A 20,784-nucleotide genomic window follows, 5' to 3' on the forward strand; every position below is an offset into this window, starting at 1 on the left:
ATTAAACTCCCCAATTAAAAGATATAGATTCACAGAATGGATCAAAAAAAAAATGAACCATCAATATGTTGCATACAAGAGACTCATCTTAGACACAGGGACACAAAGAAACTGAAAGTGAAAGGATAGAAAAAAATATTTCATGCAAGCTACAGCCAAAAGAAAGCAGGTGTAGCAATATTAATCTCAGATAAAATAGACTTCAAATGCAGGGATGTTTTGAGAGACAAAGAAGGCCACTACATACTAATAAAAGGGGCAATTCAGCAAGAAGAAATAACAATCGTAAATGTCTATGCACCCAATCAAGGTGCCACAAAATACATGAGAGAAACATTGGCAAAACTAAAGGAAGCAATTGATGTTTCCACAATAATTGTGGGAGACTTCAACACATCACTCTCTCCTACAGATAGATCAACCAGACAGAAGACCAATAAGGAAATTGAAAACCTAAACAATCTGATAAATGAATTAGATTTAACAGACATCTACAGGACATTACATCCCAAATCACCAGGATACACATACTTTTCTAGTGCTCACGGAACTTTCTCCAGAATAGATCATATGCTGGGACATAAAACAAGCCTCAATAAATTTAAAAAGATTGAAATTATTCAAAGCACATTCTCTGACCACAATGGAATACAATTAGAAGTCAATAACCATCAGAGACTTAGAAAATTCACAAATACCTGGAGGTTAAACAACACACTCCTAAACAATCAGTGGGTTAAAGAAGAAATAGCAAGAGAAATTGCTAAATATATAGAGATGAATGAAAATGAGAACACAACATACCAAAACCTATGGGATGCAGCAAAAGCAGTGCTAAGGGGGAAATTTATAGCACTAAACGCATATATTAAAAAGGAAGAAAGAGCCAAAATCAAAGAACTAATGGATCAACTGAAGAAGCTAGAAAATGAACAGCAAACCAATCCTAAACCAAGTACAAGAAAAGAAATAACAAGGATTAAAGCAGAAATAAATGACATAGAGAACAAAAAAACAATAGAAAGGATAAATATCACCAAAAGTTGGTTCTTTGAGAAGATCAACAAGATTGACAAGCCCCTAGCTAGACTGACAAAATCAAAAAGAGAGAAAACCCATATAAACAAAATAATGAATGAAAAAGGTGACATAACTGCAGATCCTGAAGAAATTAAAAAAATTATAAGAGGATATTATGAACAACTGTATGGCAACAAACTGGATAATGTAGAAGAAATGGACAATTTCCTGGAAACATATGAACAACCTAGACTGACCAGAGAAGAAATAGAAGACCTCAACCAACCCATCACAAGCAAAGAGATCCAATCAGTCATCAAAAATCTTCCCACAAATAAATGCCCAGGGCCAGATGGCTTCACAGGGGAATTCTACCAAACTTTCCAGAAAGAACTGACACCAATCTTACTCAAACTCTTTCAAAACATTGAAAAAAATGGAACACTACCTAACTCATTTTATGAAGCTAACATCAATCTAATACCAAAACCAGGCAAAGATGCTACAAAAAAGGAAAACTACCGGCCAATCTCCCTAATGAATATAGATGCAAAAATCCTCAACAAAATACTTGCAAATCGAATCCAAAGACACATTAAAAAAATCATACACCATGACCAAGTGGGGTTCATTCCAGGCATGCAAGGATGGTTCAACATAAGAAAAACAATCAATGTATTACAACACATTAACAAGTCAAAAGGGAAAAATCAATTGATCATCTCAATAGATGCTGAAAAAGCATTTGACAAAATCCAACATCCCTTTTTGATAAAAACACTTCAAAAGGTAGGAATTGAAGGAAACTTCCTCAACATGATAAAGAGCATATATGAAAAACCCACAGCCAGCATAGTACTCAATGGTGAGAGACTGAAAGCCTTCCCTCTAAGATCAGGAACAAGACAAGGATGCCCGCTGTCACCACTGTTATTCAACATTGTGCTGGAAGTGCTAGCCAGGGCAATCGGGCAAGACAAAGAAATAAAAGGCATCCAAATTGGAAAAGAAGAAGTAAAACTGTCATTGTTTGCAGATGATATGATTTTATATCTAGAAAACCCTGAGAAATCAACGATACACCTACTAGAGCTAATAAACAAATTTAGCAAAGTAGCGGGATACAAGATTAATGCACATAAGTCAGTCATGTTTCTATATGCTAGAAATGAACAAACTGAAGAGACACTCAAGAAAAAGATACCATTTTCAATAGCAACTAAAAAAATCAAGTACCTAGGAATAAACTTAACCAAAGATGTAAAAGACCTATACAAAGAAAACTACATAACTCTACTAAAAGAAATAGAAGGGGACCTTAAAAGATGGAAAAATATTCCATGTTCATGGATAGGAAGGCTAAATGTCATTAAGATGTCAATTCTACCCAAACTCATCTACAGATTCAATGCAATCCCAATCAAAATTCCAACAACCTACTTTGCAGACTTGGAAAAGCTAGTTATCAAATTTATTTGGAAAGGGAAGATGCCTCGAATTGCTAAAGACACTCTAAAAAAGAAAAACGAAGTGGGAGGACTTACACTCCCTGACTTTGAAGCTTATTATAAAGCCACAGTTGCCAAAACAGCATGGTACTGGCACAAAGATAGACATATAGATCAATGGAATCGAATTGAGAATTCAGAGATAGACCCTCAGATCTATGGCCGACTGATCTTTGATAAGGCCCCCAAAGTCACTGAACTGAGTCATAATGGTCTTTTCAACAAATGGGGCTGGGAGAGTTGGATATCCATATCCAAAAGAATGAAAGAGGACCCCTACCTCACCCCCTACACAAAAATTAACTCAAAATGGACCAAAGATCTCAATATAAAAGAAAGTACCATAAAACTCCTAGAAGATAATGTAGGAAAACATCTTCAAGACCTTGTATTAGGCGGCCACTTCCTAGACTTTACACCCAAAGCACAAGCAACAAAAGAGAAAATAGATAAATGGGAACTCCTCAAGCTTAGAAGTTTCTGCACCTCAAAGGAATTTCTCAAAAAGGTAAAGAGGCAGCCAACTCAATGGGAAAAAATTTTTGGAAACCATGTATCTGACAAAAGACTGATATCTTGCATATACAAAGAAATCCTACAACTCAATGACAATAGTACAGACAGCCCAATTCTAAAATGGGCAAAAGATATGAAAAGACAGTTCTCTGAAGAGGAAATACAAATGGCCAAGAAACACATGAAAAAATGTTCAGCTTCACTAGCTATTAGAGAGATGCAAATTAAGACCACAATGAGATACCATCTAACACCGGTTAGAATGGCTGCCATTAAACAAACAGGAAACTACAAATGCTGGAGGGGATGTGGAGAAATTGGAACTCTTATTCATTGTTGGTGGGACTGTATAATGGTTCAGCCACTCTGGAAGTCAGTCTGGCGGTTCCTTAGAAAACTAGATATAGAGCTACCATTCGATCCAGCGATTGCACTTCTCGGTATATACCCGGAAGATCGGAAAGCAGTGACACGAACAGATATCTGCATGCCAATGTTCATAGCAGCATTATTCACAATTGCCAAGAGATGGAAACAACCCAAATGTCCTTCAACAGATGAGTGGATAAATAAAATGTGGTATATACACACGATGGAATACTACGCGGCAGTAAGAAGGAACGATCTGATGAAACATATGACAACATGGATGAACCTTGAAGACATAATGCTGAGCGAAATAAGCCAGGCACAAAAAGAGAAATATTATATGCTACCACTAATGCGAACTTTGAAAAATGTAAAACAAATGGTTTATAATGTAGAATGTAGGGGAACTAGCAGTAGAGAGCAATTAAGGAAGGGGGAACAATAATCCAAGAAGAACAGATAAGCTATTTAACGTTCTGGGGATGCCCAGAAATGACTATGGTCTGTTAATTTCTGATGGATGTAGTAGGAACAAGTTCACTGAAATGTTGCTATATTATGTAACTTTCTTGGGGTAAAGTAGGAACATGTTGGAAGTTAAGCAGTTATCTTAGGTTAGTTGTCTTTTTCTTACTCCCTTGTTATGGTCTCTTTGAAATGTTCTTTTATTGTATGTTTGTTTTCTTTTTAACTTTTTTTTTCATACAGTTGATTTAAAACAGAAGGGAAAGTTAAAAAAAAAAAAAAAAAAGAAAAAAGACAAACAAGGAAAAAAAAAAAAAAAAGATGTAGTGCCCCCTTGAGGAGCCTGTGGAGAATGCAGGGGTATTCGCCTACCCCACCTCCATGGTTGCTAACATGACCACAGACATAGGGGACTGGTGGTTTGATGGGTTGAGCCCTCTACCATAAGTTTTACCCTTGGGAAGACGGTTGCTGCAAAGGAGAGGCTAGGCCTCCCTGTATTTGTGCCTAAGAGTCTCCTCCTGAATGCCTCTTTGTTGCCCAGATGTGGCCCTCTCTCTCTGGCTAAGCCAACTTGAAAGGTGAAATCACTGCCCTCCCCACTACGTGGGATCAGACACCCAGGGAAGTGAATCTCCCTGGCAACGTGGAATAGGACTCCCGGGGAGGAATGTAGACCCGGCATCGTGGGATGGAGAACATCTTCTTGACCAAAAGGGGGATGTGAAAGGAAATGAAATAAGCTTCAGTGGCAGAGAGACTCCAAAACGAGCCGAGAGATCACTCTGGTGGGCACTCTTACGCACACTTTAGACAACCTTTTTTAGGTTCTAAAGAATTGGGGTAGCTGGTGGTGGATATCTGAAACTATTAAACTACAACCCAGAACCCATGAATCTCGAAGACATTTGTATAAAAATGTAGCTTATGAGGGGTGACAGTGGGATTGGGAATGCCATAAGGACCAAACTCCACTTTGTCTAGTTTATGGATGGATGTGTAGAAAAGTAGGGGAAGCAAACAAACAGACAAAGGTACCCAGTGTTCTTTTTTACTTCAATTGCTCTTTTTCACTCTAATTATTATTCTTGTTATTTTTGTGTGTGTGCTAATGAAGGTGTCAGGGATTGATTTAGGTGATGAATGTACAACTATGTAATGGTACTGTAAACAATCGAAAGTACAATTTGTTTTGTATAACTGCGTGGTATGTGAATATATCTCAATAAAATGATGATTAAAAAAAAAAATAATAACTAATGTTTATTATGCCCTTAATATATGCCAGTCACTATACTAAACACTTCATAGTCATTCTTACTTAATTTTCACAACCATCCTGTGAGGGTGGGTACTGTTGTCCCCATTTTACATATAGGAAAATTGAAGCCTAGAGTGAGGTTAAGTAACTCACCCAAGGTCAGACAGCTAAATAAGTAGTAGACCTGGACTTTGTATTCATGCAGTTGGACATCAGAATCCATATACGGCTAATATAGACATAGACATATATGTAGCCCCTAGCTGGAAGGGAATGAATGTATCTTTATTTACATTAAAGAAGGATAATACTATATTTAAGGCACTCCTAAATTACATTAGATCCTAGCCTCTTGCCCAGGAAAGGAACTATTCATATACCTTTAGTTTTTTGTTTGTTTGTTTGTTTTGATGTTTTGAGTATTTTCTAAGTTAGTTTTCAAATTGTTAGGTAGATTATATTTCCCAACATATCCTCCTTATTAACCAGACTCTTAAACATTTAAAATATAAATGTGCGAAGAGCTTTCTGATCTCTTTAGGCTATCTTTTATTTAAAACAGATCTTTGATATTTCCATGTGATTTAATAAACCCTTCAATTTTATTTCTTTAAAAAAAAAAAAAAAAAAAAAAAATGACCTAGGGTTAAATTTGGTTCCTCGTTTTTACTCCCCTGATTTTTTAAAGGATATTTATCTCTACTACTGTCATTGAAATGGCATTTTAGAATAGGAGACATACATTCTGATGAAACTGTATGACATATGGGATTTGCTTCAAAACTAACTTATCTTTTTGCAGGGGAAGGAATTAGTGGGATGGCATTAGGGGATGTATGGATGAACTAAGATTGGTCATGAGTTGATAATTGTGGAAGCTGGGTGATTGGTACATGAAGGATCATTACACTGTTCTTTCTAATACTGTATACTTTTGAAATTTTCTGTAATAAAAAATAAAAAACTGAAGGGACGTATAGCTGTTCCTCTGAAAGTTAGGAAAGAAATGACTATAAATAGAGGCTGGGATATTTGAAGGAAGATCATAAATAAGGGTTGTAAATGTGTAAACATGATTTTTTCAATAGCTTTATCAACCTGAACTTTGTGTAAATTTTTGTAATGGGACCAATTTGCATTGTTCAATGGCTTCTTCCAGGAACACTAAGGGCCTTAGAGCAGAAACAGGAACACAATAAAGTGAGACCAACCTTGACCATTTGCAGGGAGGTATGGTGAACGGTCAACTGGATGCAAGACTTTAACGTAGCATCAGCAATGCTGAAGTGACTAGCTCTGAGGTAAAAGTTGGAAAGGAATTCTGGTAAAGCCAGAAGTGGATTAAGCTGTAGTGTCTATGTGAGAGAATAAAAGAAAAACATGTAAATTTGTAAGAAAGCTAAGATGGATGGCATGTCATGAATTCAGATTGGAAAACATACGTATTACAAGGAATTACAAAGAGCAATACGGGGCTTAGAGAGCACATTAGACGTGGATCTGTCCAATCACAAAACAAAAATTAAGGAAGTATTGATTGTGTGCCTCAGAGCTCAGTTATTGGCCAACTCCAAGATTTTATCAGCAATGTGGATAAAGACATAGAGGTCTTAATTTTCATATCTGCCAAAGACAAAATATTGACAGCACCAGCCTGTACACTGGAAAGCAAAATAAGGTTCTAAACAGTATTTATGCTCCAGACCAAGATGGAGTAGATTTACTTCTACCTCCTCTCTTTACCCAACCCTCCTGCTAAATAGCTAAAATCCCCAGACATTAGGAAAAACAATAACAAAAACCAAATTTAAGAAGACACTGAAAGGTATAAAGAAGAAGGCAGATGGGATAGGGACCTCAGGACTGGAGAAATGACAGCAGGAAGTTCTCTGATTTTTCCCTTTGCCTCATTTATCCCAGACTTGGAGAGCTGAACAAGCTGGCAATTTGGAAATGCCAAAGGATGTAGTCAAAAAAGAAGCTGTGGTAGACTGAATTAGGTACTACAACAAAAAGATACATTATCTTAATCCACATTTCTGTGGGTGTGAATGCATTTGCAAATAGGACCCTTTGAAGATGTGTTATCAGTTAAGTTAGGGCACATTTGTGAATAGGATTTTCTAAAATTCTATTTAGATGTGACCCAATGAATCAGGCTGGGCCCTAACCTACACTATTGGAGTCCTTTATCAGCAGAAGAAATTTAGATGCAGAGAGTCAGAGAAAACCACGTAGGAGGAAACCAGGGCCATCTCCATGTGAAAGAGACTGACATCACCAGAATACTACTGACCCAGGGAGAAAGCATGAGCTTGCAGATGCCTTGATTTGGGACTATTGGCCTCTAAAACCATGAGCCATTCTAGTTTAAGTCAACCCATTGTTTGGTATTTGTCAAAGCAGCCTGGAAAACTACAACAGAATGCTCAAGAGATGCCTGCTCTGTCTAGTCAAAGAACCAAGAAGGGGGAAACCTAGCAAGACAGAAAACTTTTAGACAATAACCTCTCTACTCCAGCCAAACACAGAAAAAACTGTAGCCCCACCCCATCCCCATCAGCAAGGACCAATTGAGATGCCTAGATTTCCACCCATACCAGGCTGTAACAAGGCACAATATCCCTCCAGACTGTTATCAGGTAAGGCTAAGTGGAAGGATGTACATTCATCCCTCCTGAGCAGGAATTAAAGCCCTTACCCACTGCCCTTCTGATATCAGTGGGGATGAGGTGGGGAGCATGGACTTTGCTCTCATCCAGTAGTAATGAGGCTCTCCACTCCCTCCCCACTGGGATGGCATCAGAGAAGACCTAAAGCAGAGTCAGGATTCTCACTACAACCCAATGATAAGAGACTACCACCTCCATGGTGTTAGTGGAAGCCATGAGAGAGCAGTAACACAGGTACTCCTAACTTTCCAAGCAAGGGTATTACTGGTGTAGCCTAATGGGAAGTCAAATCCCACCTCCACTCAGCACTAACAGGGTACTACTCCCCAGCTGGTGTCAAAGGAGGATGAGTGGGGAGCCTGGTCTTTCACTTCCACCTGGCAGTAATGAAGTGGCACCCCTCTCCCCTTCAGAGTGCAGTCTGCTTAAAACAGGAGATTTAAATATTTAAATAATATCCAGAGCCTCAAAACATATTACCAAAATGCCCAGAATGCATTTGAAAATCACTTTTCACACCAAGAACCAGGAAAATTTCAACCTGAATGAGAAAAGACAATCAACAGATACCAACACTGAGCTGATACGTGTTGGAACCATCTGCCAAAGATTTTAAAGCAGTTATCATAATTACTACCATGTTTGAAACATTTACTACCATGCTGGAAACTAATGGAGAAAACAGGAAGTCTCAACAACAAAATGGATATAAAGAAAACTAAATGGAAATCTTAGAATTAAAAAATACAGTAATGAAAATGTAAAACTCACTGGATGGGGACAACTGCATAATGGAGATAACAGAGCTTGAAGATAGAATGATAAAAGTTATTCAGTCTGAACAATAGAGAGAAAATGGAGTGGGGAAAAAACAGAAGTTCAGGGACCTGTGATACTCTAACAAAAGATCTCACATTCCTGTCATTGTAATCTCAGAAGGAGAGGAGAAAGAAGGTGGGGCTGAAAGAGTATTAAAAAGATAAATACTAAAAATTTCCCAAGTTTCACAAAAGATATAAACCTACAAATCGAAAGAGATGAGAATACCCCAAACAAGATAACCTAAAAATCCATGCCATAACACACCATAACCAAACTACTGAAAACTAATGACAAAGGAAAAAATCTTGAACGCAGGAAGAGAGAAATGACACCTCACCTATAGGGGGGAAACAACTTGAATGCCACCAGATTTCTCTTCAGAAGCCAGGGAGGCCAGAAGGATATGGCACAACAATTTTTAAGTGCTGAAAGAAAAGAACCCTGCATTCTATATCTGGCAAAATTATCCTTCAGAAACCAAGGGGAAATAAGGACTTTCATAGACAAAGAAATTCTAAGAGGATTTGTCACCAGCAGAATCTTAAAAATGGCTGAGATGATAAAAGAAGAAATCCTAGAAAATCTGTGAAAAAATGAACAGAAAGAATAAAACTATAGTAAATATAATAAACTTTCCTTCTCCTCTTGAATTTTTTGACTTCTGTTTGACATTTGAAGCAAAAATATTTTCTGAAACAGTTCTCAATGTAAGCAAAGGAAATATTTAATACTTAAATTTATATTTATTACTATTTAACATTAAATGTGAGGGGTTAAATGTACATAAAGGGAGGCAAGTTTCTATTCAACATTTCACTCAAACCAGTAAACATAAAAATCTGCAGACTTCTTCACTGCAAAGGAGAGGCTAAATATGCTTATCATTGTGCCTGAGTCTCCCCTGAGTATCTCTTTGTTGCTCAGATGTGGCCCTGCCTCTTTAGCTAAGCCAACTCAATGTGTGAACTCACTGCCCTCCCCTCTATGTGGGATCTGACACCCAGGCATGTAAATCTCCCTGGTGATGCAGGATATGAGTCCCAGGGATGAATCTGGACTCAGCATCGTGGGATTGAGAGCATCTTCTTGACCAAAAGAGGGATGCAAAATGAAATGAAATAAAGTTTCAGTGGCTGAGAGATTCCAAATGGAGTCGAGAGGTCACCCTGGTGGACATTCTTATGCACTTAGGTTCTAATGCATTTTAATAGCTAGAAGTAAATACTTGAAACTATTAAACTGCAAACCAGTAGCCTTGACTCTCGAAGAAAATTGTACAGCAATGTAGCTTACAAGAGTGACAGTGTGACTGTGAAAGCCTTATGGATCACACTCCCTTTATCCAGCCTATGGATGAGTGAGTAGAAAAATGGGGACAAAAAACTAAAAGAAAAATAGAGTGGGGGGGGGTTGGGTGTTCTTCTTTACTTTTATTTTTTATTCTTATTTCCCCTTTTTCTGTTATAAGGAAAATGTTCAAAAAATAGATTGGGGTGATGAATGCACAACTATATGATGGTACTGTGAACAAGTGATTGTAAACTTTGGATGATCATATGGTATGTGAATATATATCAATAAAATTGAATTTAAAAAAAAAACCCTGCAGACTATGATAAATTTTACATGTATAATATAATACCTAGAGGAGCCATTTAAAAAATTCTACAGAGAGATACTGTTAAGAAAAAAACCTCTATACATGAAACAAATGTAATTCTAAAAAAAATAGTATATGATTCTATTTATATAAAATTTTGCAAAATGACAGAATTACAGAGATGGTGAACAGAATAGTGATTGCCAGGGGTTAGGGATGGTGGGGAGGATGGAATTGTGTGTTTCTATAAAGGGAGATCTTTGCAGTGATGGAAAAGTTCTCTAACTTGTTTGTGGTGGTGGTTACAAGAACCACACACCTGATAAAATACCACAGAACTATACATACACATTGTACCAATGTCAGTTTCCTAGTTTGTAAATTTTACTATATTTTTTAAACTGCAACCATTGAGGAAAACTGGGTACAGGGTACATGGGACTCCTTTGTGCTGTTGTTGCAACTTCTATAAATCTATAATTATTTCAAAACAAAGAGTTAACCAAAATTATGTGGTGTAGTAATAGATAAAACCACTTACCTGGCATGCATCCCTTTGTCCTTTCAAGGAGCCAGCACATAACATTCTAGGAGTTATGGCAGCATTGTAAACTTGAGGGTCGTTGCATATTTTAGTGTCTATGAGATCCACTTGTACTTGCTGAAGATGATTTTGACTGTCACCTAAAAGGAAAAAATAGTCTTTGTGTTTGTAGATATACATATATTTCATAAATCTGAATTGTCATAAGTCATTATTAAGATGGTAATATAGAATCTCAGGATATGTATTTTTGAGATACAGTAATATTTGGAAAGGTATAGCCCTTCAAATTTCTTCCTAACTACTTTAAATGAAAAGTTAGGTGCCTAAGAAATAAGCTTAAGTTGTTCGAGTAATTTCCATTCAATTGTTAATCTTAGAAGGAAGCTGCAGGAGGGGAGAATGGTGGCTTTATGACAGTGATTTTCACAGTTGGGTATATTAATGCCCTCTAATCTGCTATGTTATTAATTCCTTAGTAAAAAGTTCAGTGACTAAGAAACACATTTACTCTTTCAGTCACCTTACCAAACACCATTACAAAGTAGTAGTAATGCAATTAATACTAACCTGAGACTTATTGATCGTACAAGTTGGATGCATTGTATAATGGGTGAATAACACTGGTTTCAAAAAAGAGGAAAAAAGGTAACTTAAGGCTGGAAGAAATTCATGTGTTTTCTAAATGACTTGGTTCACTAGCAGGGCTTGACTTGACCCAGGTCCATATGATCAACCATTCAATGCATTTTGCACAGTAACATCCCCTTCTTTAAATTCCTTAGAATACCAAATTATATTACTATAATTAGTTTTCTTTTCAGATGATTACCATCATTTTGCAGTGCTCCAAATCCTGTCACAAACATCTGATCACCCGGGTGGAAATCATGAGAAGCATCAGGGAGAAAAATTCTATGTACTTCATTACTATAAGGAACAGGTCTAGAAAAATCTGCAACTGAAATATCATATTCATGCGATAGATAATCATATTTTTCATGGACAATTATCCTCCTGAGGCCATGTTTCATTTTTGGAGGCTTTATTGTTACTCCAAAGGAAGCAGTCCATCTGGCTGGATCCATATACCTGGAGATAAAAAAGGAAGAATAAATTCCACTTCACCATGCTACCAACAAAATGTCTTCATATTAAACAATTTAATCTGCAGGTGTCAGGATAAATTTTTCTTTTTAAAAGTATAGTTTCTATGTATAGAAACAAACTTTCCAATCTGAGCATCAGGCTCAGGGGTCAAATCACAAGTGGAAGTGCCACCCTACATGCCATTTCAGCAGATCTTGGGTCTTATGACATTTGTGGACATGATTGTCTCCACGGGGACATCTGGAAAGCATAGTCTATGCAGAATGAGAGAAATAAATGTATTCTATGTATCCCATATTCCTTTCAACAAACATATACATTTCTTTGAAAACCAAGGTCATGTAATAATTCAATAACACATTGCTATAAATATGCCATATATATTTTGACTGTGGGTTGAAAGGGCCTCTATTCCTCAGAATACAATTCAACATATTCAGTTGCATAATCTGCTACTTCCAAATTTCTTAATACTGAATCATCTTTTTTACCATATGCAATTTTCCCATTTGGGTGAAATCTATAGTCCACTCAGCTCCATCTCTGACACATTTGCAAAAGAGAGACATGGCTCTTTTCCTTGACCTCAAATTCAAAGCCCAAAGATGACTAAAATCCCTGCTTTCACTGACAATCTACTGTGTATTTAGCATTTGAAAATTTGTCTACATGTACTTTGATGCCATTTCCATTTCTGGACTGTAAAACCTCTAAGATTTATGAGTTTCCCATTGTTTCTGATGTATTCATTTTAATTAATTAATGCTGAATTTACCTCACTAAATTTAATTTCACGAGGCATTTTCCTCCTAAAATGTCCTTGATTTATGTTGCTTACCCCTATTCCATTGCAAGCTTCAGGACTTAACGTTCTAAAGCAGTGAGCCTCACTCACAAGCCATGTGCCATTAATTAAAGTTGCTCCACAACGATGGATCCCACCCCATTGCAGGCTAGCTTGCCATGGCCATTCACCCTCTTCAACCTCTGTCCCACCAACGACCCTGAGACTTTGGCTTGTAGATTTATTCCTTCATGTTCCACAGCCTGCAAAAAGAGATAATTGGTTAGACCTTGTTTTCAAACAACAAAATGCTTTTACCATGTCCCATATTCCTTGCACTTTTTGCTCTAATAATACCAAATATCTTCTCCTGGTCTTCCCTTTCCTTAAACTGTAATGCTTCATTTTGTTAAACACTCTTCATCATTTAGGATTTAACTCAGTTGCTACCTCCTCTAGGATGCCATTTCCAACCATTCTCCTGACCCTAAACCAGATTGGTAATGTGTATCTTAATGCTTCCCTAATAATAATAATAATAAATGTGTATACAGATAAGAAGACATACATATGTATTTATATGCATGCATATATATGTGTGTGTATGCATGTGAGTGTACCTGTGTATGTGTATATCCTTCCACATTGTTTATCAGGGTTCCCCAGTCATGGAAACATTGACATTTGGGGCCAGATAGTCTTTGTGGTGGGGGCCTCTCCTGTGCTTCATAAAATGTTTAGTAGCATCCCTGGACCCTATACACTAGAAGCCAATAGCATTCATTCCCTACCTCCCAATCATGACAATCAAAAATATAATCTGGGAGTCAAAATCACTGTTTGTTGAAAACCAGTGTTTTAGAATTATGTGTTCATACATTAGTCTCCCCCAATAGAGTATGACATGCTTTTGGAAGGAATTATAGCTTATTCATCTTTGTATCTCTACTGCCTAACACAGTACAACCACATAATTGGTACCCAATAGATATCAGCTGCAAGAATATGTGTCATTTAAGTAATGCTATTATCTTTTGGTTATAAATCAACCAAATTGTGAGTTGGTGAGTAGCACTTTTTCCTCCATCCTTTAAGACATCTGTACTAATGTGCTAATTACACAAATATTAAATGTATTCTCTTAATCATGGTGGAACACTCTGCTATACATTAAGGGAAGTACTGGAACTAGAGTCAAAACTTTTAAAATGTGGGTAAAGATATTATTTGGGCCTTCAGTGATGTCATCAATATATATCTCAACCCCATAATCACCTGCTAGTTCAGTAACATGATATTAACAACATCAAGAAGATTTTATTTAGGGTACAGTAAAAATACATTTCTGCATCTAGTTGAACAATACCAACACATAGATTATTTTCATATAATCTTTTAAAACTTTTGTGAGAGTGTATTCTGGATATCTGCAATCAAAACTTTGAGAAGTGAACATTTTGCCTCATCTTTGACAGTGTCACAATTCACTTATACCACAAATCTGCCACAGGCAGAAAAATCCAATCCAAAGGTCTCCCAATTTTGTCTCTCTGTAGCATTAGAATATGCCTCAGAAATAAGATAAAGCAACATCAGCTGTGCTCAAAGAAAATTTTATTCTGTCCCTATAATACCAACAAAAATTAAGCCTACATCATCTAGAGTGTTTTTTTTTTTACATTCAGGTAATATCATTTTAATAAATACATTGAACTTCCAATTGTTCAGGTAGTTGTCTGTTTCTGTCTTGTTGATTTCTGAAATACACAGAAATGGTGTCTAGAACATGTTGAGCACATCAAAATTCCATTATTGCTCTGTATACTTCAAATACTAAAAGACTGCTTTATTCTGTTATAAGATGGTAACTCTAGGTTATAAAGAAAGCAACACAGCTAGTTTATCATAGTCACAGTGTATTCATTCCCTGGGGAGAAGAGAGACCTGAACAGTGTTTCTAAATCTTTGGTGAAGAATCACATAGAGAGTATCTTTATAATATAAAATCCCTGTTCCCCTTCCCAGTAATTTCGATTCCTCAGGTTTGTGTCGAGGCCCAGGAATCTAAATTTTATGTCAATAAGTAAAATAAAGGTGTCCACAGCTGCTATTTGCAATATACTAGTTTAAGCCACAAGATTGATTCTCCAAATGTAATCATATTTTCATTGACCATTTTTTCAGGTTATCTCACTAAGTGCATAAGGATATTCCCACTTGTAGAATATCTGAGTGGCAGCTCCATAAATCAATCCTAATTCCCATTTAAAAGATATTATTATCCCTTTTTAAGTCTTCATTCTGCTGAAGTTTTGGAAAGTCAGTTTTCCCTTAAACTGTCATGAACTTCAGCCGGTGGCTCCTTCGTTTGTTGACTTCTCAGCAGTCAGGTCCTAACCCTATTCAAACCCTAAGCCAACCAACAGATATATAAAACTCCCCATAGATTTCCAATTCCTGACTCAGTAGATTTCCAACAATCAAAATTATTCTCCTTCAGTATGGTAGGATGAAGCTCAAAATGCAAAAATTTTAAACTGCTAATTTTTCTTTTAGTAATTAATAGTATTAACTTGGTAGAAATTTGTATTCTAGAAAGCAATTTTCTTCATTTTTAAAGCTTCTTTCTGATTTTCGTGTTTTACCCGTTCCAGCTATTTGAGCCTAGGGAGAAATAGCAATTATTAATAAGGATGAATTGGCCACTTATCTCTCAGTAAATATTAAAAAGACCTTCACCAAGTTCCCTGTTTCAAATAATCACATTTTCTTCTCTATCACAAGTTCTTCCTAGGGAAAGTTCTGGCTTTGCATAGCAATACTATGTGGAGGTTTGAAATTGTATGTACCCTAGAAAAGCATGTTCTTAATCCATTCCTGTGTGTGAGGACCCATTGTAAGTAAGATCTTTTAATAAGGCTACCTCAGTTAAGATATGACACACTCATTCAGGATGGGTCTTAATCCTATCAGTGTAGTCCTTGATAAGAGAATGAAAATCACACAAAAAGAAAAAGCCACAGAAGAAGGAAGCTGAAAGCAATGAAACCAGAAGAAAAGGGAGAGACCAGCAGACACTACCATATGCCTTGCCATGTGACAGAAGAGTCCAGGATTGTCAGTAGCTGGTTTTCAGGAAGAAAGCATCACCCTGATGAAACCTTGGATTTGGACATTTTCATGGCCTCAAAACAGTAAGCTTGTAAGCTAATAAATTCCCATTACTAAAAACCAATCCATTTCATGATATATTGCTTTCAGCAGCATAGTAAACTAAAAATCCAACCAATAGGGCTGGCTTCATGGACTTGCAACCTGTGCAGAAGCATCATACTTAGTTTAATGCTCTGCTGTAGCTTTCCTGAAATTCTTCATAGCTTCATCTTTGAACTTGTGTTTTGAAAGTGAAGGCCAATGGGACAATGTGTGGGTCCACCATTTCCTGCCTCCCTACTAGTATATTACATTCACAATGCAACAATGAGCCAGAATTCCTGTGGACCCACAATGTGTGGGAGTTCAGAGAAACTGAAAGCAAGTACAAGGTAAGTGTGTTATATCTATGACTAAGTAAGCAGGGGGTCACTGACAGGAGGCCATGTTTCCTGTTTGAACCTTAACTCACTTAAAATACAGAAAGAAGGCAATGTCATTCAAAGAAACAGGAATGACCAAGTATTTTGGTTTGCTAAAGCTGCTGAAATGCAACATACCAGAAATGGATTGTCTTTTTCAATGGGGATTTATGGGGTTGCAAACTTACAATTCTAAGACTATGAAAATGTCCAAATTAAGGCATCAAGAGGTAGATAACTTCTCTGAGAAAAGGTCAATGACATCCAGGATTCCTCTGGCACATTATTGGCTCTGCTGTACCTTCTCTGTTTAGCTTCTGATTTCCGTGGCTTTCTCCAAAATGTCTCTGGGCTTCTGTCTCATTTCCTGTAGGTCCTTGCTTGCTTCTCCTGGGGGCAAACTCAAGATTACATATCTTAGCTCCCCCTTCCAAAATGTTTCTCTCAGCTTCTCTGAGGTCTGTCTCTCTCTGTGTGTGAGATTCTTAAAGGACTCCAGTAAAGGATTAAGTTCCAACTTGAATGGGCAGGGTCACATCTCCATGGAAACAATCTAATCACAAGATCCCACCCCAAATAGGGCTGCCCTCACAAGATTGGATTAAAAGAACAAGCTTTTTATGGGGTACATAACAGAGCCAAACCAGCACACCAAGGAATCCATTATATATTTTTTGCTCCTTCACTGTATTACCTAAAAGCTTATGCTAGAAATAGTGACATTGAAGGAAAGGGAAAGATAGGGCAATCCAGAGTTCTTTTTCCCTTTAGTCCTTCCTTGTTCACCAGAAAACTAATGTAGAAACTGTTAATAGAAGGTACAAGTGTCAAGAAATGAAACAAAAAGCGTAGACTTACTCTTGTTCGAGAATGCAGTGGTACAATATATTTAAGACACTGAAAGAAAAAAATTGCCAAGCAACAATACGCTACCCATCAAAGATGCCCTTCAAAAATAAGGAGAGATTAAAATATTCACAGATAAACAGAAGCTGAAAGAGTTCATTATTAAGAGACCAGCCCTATGAGATCTACTAAATGGAATGCAGTGTTGCCAGCTGAAAAGACAAGAGAGAGAGGTCTGAAGGAAGGTACAGAATTAAAGAGTATTAGTAAGGGTAACCAAAGAGTAAATACAGAGAGAAAAAAATAGATCTGACAAATAAAAACCAAAAGATAAGATGGTTGAATTAAGAACTGCCTTTATAGTAATAACTTTAAATATTAATGGATTAAACTCCCCAGCCAAAAGACACAGATTTACAGAATGGATTAAAAAATATAATCCATCTACATACTTTTTGTATGAAACTCATGTTAGACCCAAAGATATAAATAAGTTAAAAGTGAAACTACGGAGAAATTTATTCTATGCAGGTAGTGAAAAAAAAAAAAAAGAAAAAAAAGCTTACTAATATCATCCAAAATAGACCTTAAATGCAAAGACGTTATAAGAAATAAAGGACACTATATAATAATACAGGTGGCAATTCACAAAGAAGAAATAACAACCATAAATATGTATGCTCTTAATCAAGGAGCCCCAGAGTACATGAGGCAAACACTGGCAAAACTGAGTGGAGTAAAGGATGACTCTACCGTAATAGGGAGATTTCAACACACCACTTGCTCCAATAGATGGAACATCTAAAAGAGGACCAACAAAGAAACAGAGAACCTAAAAACTATGATAAATGAACTAGACCTAATAAACATATATAGAACATTGCACCCCGAAAACACCAGGATTTACATTCTTCTCAATTACTTATGCAACATTCTACAGTATAAAACATTTACTGGGGCACAAAACAGGTCTTAATAAATTTATAAAGATTGACATTATACAAAGTCCTTTCACTGACATAATGGAATGAAGTTAGAAATCAGCAACAACTAGAGAACTGGAAAATACACCTACATGGAGGTTGAACAACATGCTCTTAAACAATCTGTGGGTCAAAGAAGAAATTGCAAGAGAAATCAGTAAATATCTTGAGATGAATGAAAACAAGAATGCAATATGTCAAAACGTAGGGGATGCAGTGAAGGCAGTGCTGAGAGGGAAATTCATAGCCCTAAATACCTACATTAAAAAGGAAGAAAGAGCTAAAAACAATGACTTAACTGAAAAACTGGAAAAACTGGAGGAAGAGCAGCAAACTAATCTTAAAGTAAGCAGAAGGAAAGAAAAACAAAGATTAGAGCAGAAATTAATGAAATGGGGAATATAAAAAACAGTAGGGATAATGAATAAAACCAAAAGTTGGTTCTTTGAGAAGATCAATAAAATCATCACCCCCTTAGAGAGACTGACAAAAACAAAAAGAGGGAAGCTGCAAATAATTAAAATCAGAAACGAGAGGTGGGGGGAATTACCATGGGCCCTGAAGAAATAAAAAGATCATAAGAGGTTACTATGAACATGCAAACCAACTAGACAACTTAGAGGAAATGGACAACTTCCTAGAAACACATGAAAAAGCTACACAGGCTTGAGAAGAAATGGAAGACCTCAACAAAACAATCAAAATAGATTGCATAAGTCATTATGAAAAAAAAAAAAAACCCTACCAACAAAGAAATGACCAGGTACAGATGGCTTCAAAGGAGAATTTTACTGAGAATTCCAAGAAGTAATACCATTCCTGCTCAAAATTTTCCAAAAAATTGAAGAAGAGGGACCACTACATTACTCATTGTATGAAGTCAATATGACCCTAATACCAAAGCCAGATACTACAAGAAAACTTCAGACCAATATCTCTAATGAATATAGATGCAAAAATCTTCAACAATATACTTAAAAATCATATCAACACCATATTAAAAGAATTATACCATCAAGAAGTTGGTTTTATTCCAGGTATGCAAGGGTGGTTTAACACAAGACAATCAGCTAACGTAAAACACCACATTAACAAATCAAAAAGGAAAAGCCACATGATCATGTTGATTGACACAGAAAGGGCATTTGGCAAAATTCAGCATCTTTTCATGATAAAAACACTTCAAAAAGGAGGAAACAAATGGTACTTCCTCAACATGATAAAGGGCATACATGAAAAACCCACAGCTTGCCTCATACTTAATTGTTAGAGGCTGAAAGCCTTCCCTCTAAGATCGGGAAGAAGCCAAAGTGCCCACTGTCATCACTGCTATTCGACATTCTGTGAGAAGTTCTAGCTAGAGCAGTTAGGCAAGAATAAGAAATAAAAGGCATCAAATTGGAAAGGAAGAGTAAAACTTTCTCTATTTGCAGACGGCATGATCCTGATCCTATGTGTAGAAAGTCCTGAAAAAATGATCGCCAAGCTACTTGAGATAATAAATGAGTTCAACAAAGTAGCAGATACAAGATCAACATGCAAAAACCAATGGTGTTTCTATATATTAGTAATGAGCTATCTGAGGAAGTAATCAAGAAAAAAAATCCATTTACAATAGCAACTAAAAGAATCAAATATCTATGAATAAATTAAACCAAGGATATAATGGACTTGTAAACAGAAAACTACAAAACATTGCAAAAAGAAATCAGAGAGAGGAACCTAAGATGGTGGCTAGGTGAAACAGAGGAAAAAACACCTCCATGGAAAACTCCAGATAAAAAACCAGAAAGTTACCCAGAACACCACTTCCAGAGTAGCACCAGCTGGACAAGTTCTGCTAAAGTCACAGGGAACGTGTGTTTGGTGAAACCAGGAGTCTGCATTCTGAAATGAGTGAGTGAGTCGGCTGAATCCCTCAGCCACGCTGCGGTGTGGGAAAATGGTGGGTTGGCATTTAAAAAAAAAAAAAAAAAAAAGAAGCCCAGGAACAGCTGCACATAAGACAGGAACAGTCTGGACTAACGCCTCAGTGTCTGGGGTGGAGGATACACCTTCCCACTCCCACTGTTGATTGTCTCGGGTCCAGGGGAGCAAAGGGGAGATGCACGACTTGCAGCCATCTCCCCAGCGGGTGGGGCTACTCCTGCCCAGGGCCGAAGACACAGCACAGAGCTGAGCCAAGAAACCCAGCCTGACAGGGAGTCTTTCCTGCAGCACCGCTCACACGACACAATATCGGCCATGGACAGTGGCCTTGAATACACCCACAGCTGATTCTCCTGGAGCTGGGAGAGCAGATCTGTGTGGAAAGGGGGAAGTTAACATGTCTCATTCAACGATCTTTGAAGCGGGCTGGGAACACCCCTACGCAGCCCAGTGGCCCAGGGCTTCCCTGGAGGCTGGCGCTCACTTGTGACGTGGCATGGCCCTCCCCCCCTCAGCAGAGGTCCTGGAAAAGCACAGCAGGGAGGGGGGAACTGCTCGGAAATCCCAGGGAACCTACACCAATACCTAGGACTTTTGTGTCAGTGGCAGAGAACAACCTTAACTCTCCGGGAACACCTGGGAGGTTTGATTATTAAACCTGCCCTTCCTCCCTAACTGCTCAGGCACACACCCCTCATTGACGGCAGACAGTACCAACAACACAACCAAATTAAGTGCACCAATTGGACCCCAAAAGAATCAGATCCCCACACACCACAA

General features: G+C 37.3%; 1 protein-coding gene across 1 annotated transcript in view; it reads right to left on the bottom strand.

Annotated features, from left to right (window-relative positions):
- Positions 1 to 20,784, bottom strand: part of LOC119529467 (UDP-glucuronosyltransferase 2B18-like) — a 42,206-nt gene that overhangs the window by 16,538 nt on the left and 4,884 nt on the right. The window contains exons 2-4 of the mRNA XM_037829912.1: positions 12,783 to 12,934; positions 11,610 to 11,869; positions 10,775 to 10,917 (exon numbers count right to left, since the gene is read on the bottom strand). Coding sequence (XP_037685840.1) covers positions 10,775 to 10,917; positions 11,610 to 11,869; positions 12,783 to 12,796 — 417 coding nt within the window. The 5' untranslated portion in view covers positions 12,797 to 12,934. The remainder of the gene's footprint in view (positions 1 to 10,774; positions 10,918 to 11,609; positions 11,870 to 12,782; positions 12,935 to 20,784) is intronic.

This window comes from Choloepus didactylus, chromosome 3 (genome assembly GCF_015220235.1).
Source record: "Choloepus didactylus isolate mChoDid1 chromosome 3, mChoDid1.pri, whole genome shotgun sequence".
Taxonomy (NCBI): Eukaryota; Metazoa; Chordata; class Mammalia; order Pilosa; family Megalonychidae; genus Choloepus; species Choloepus didactylus.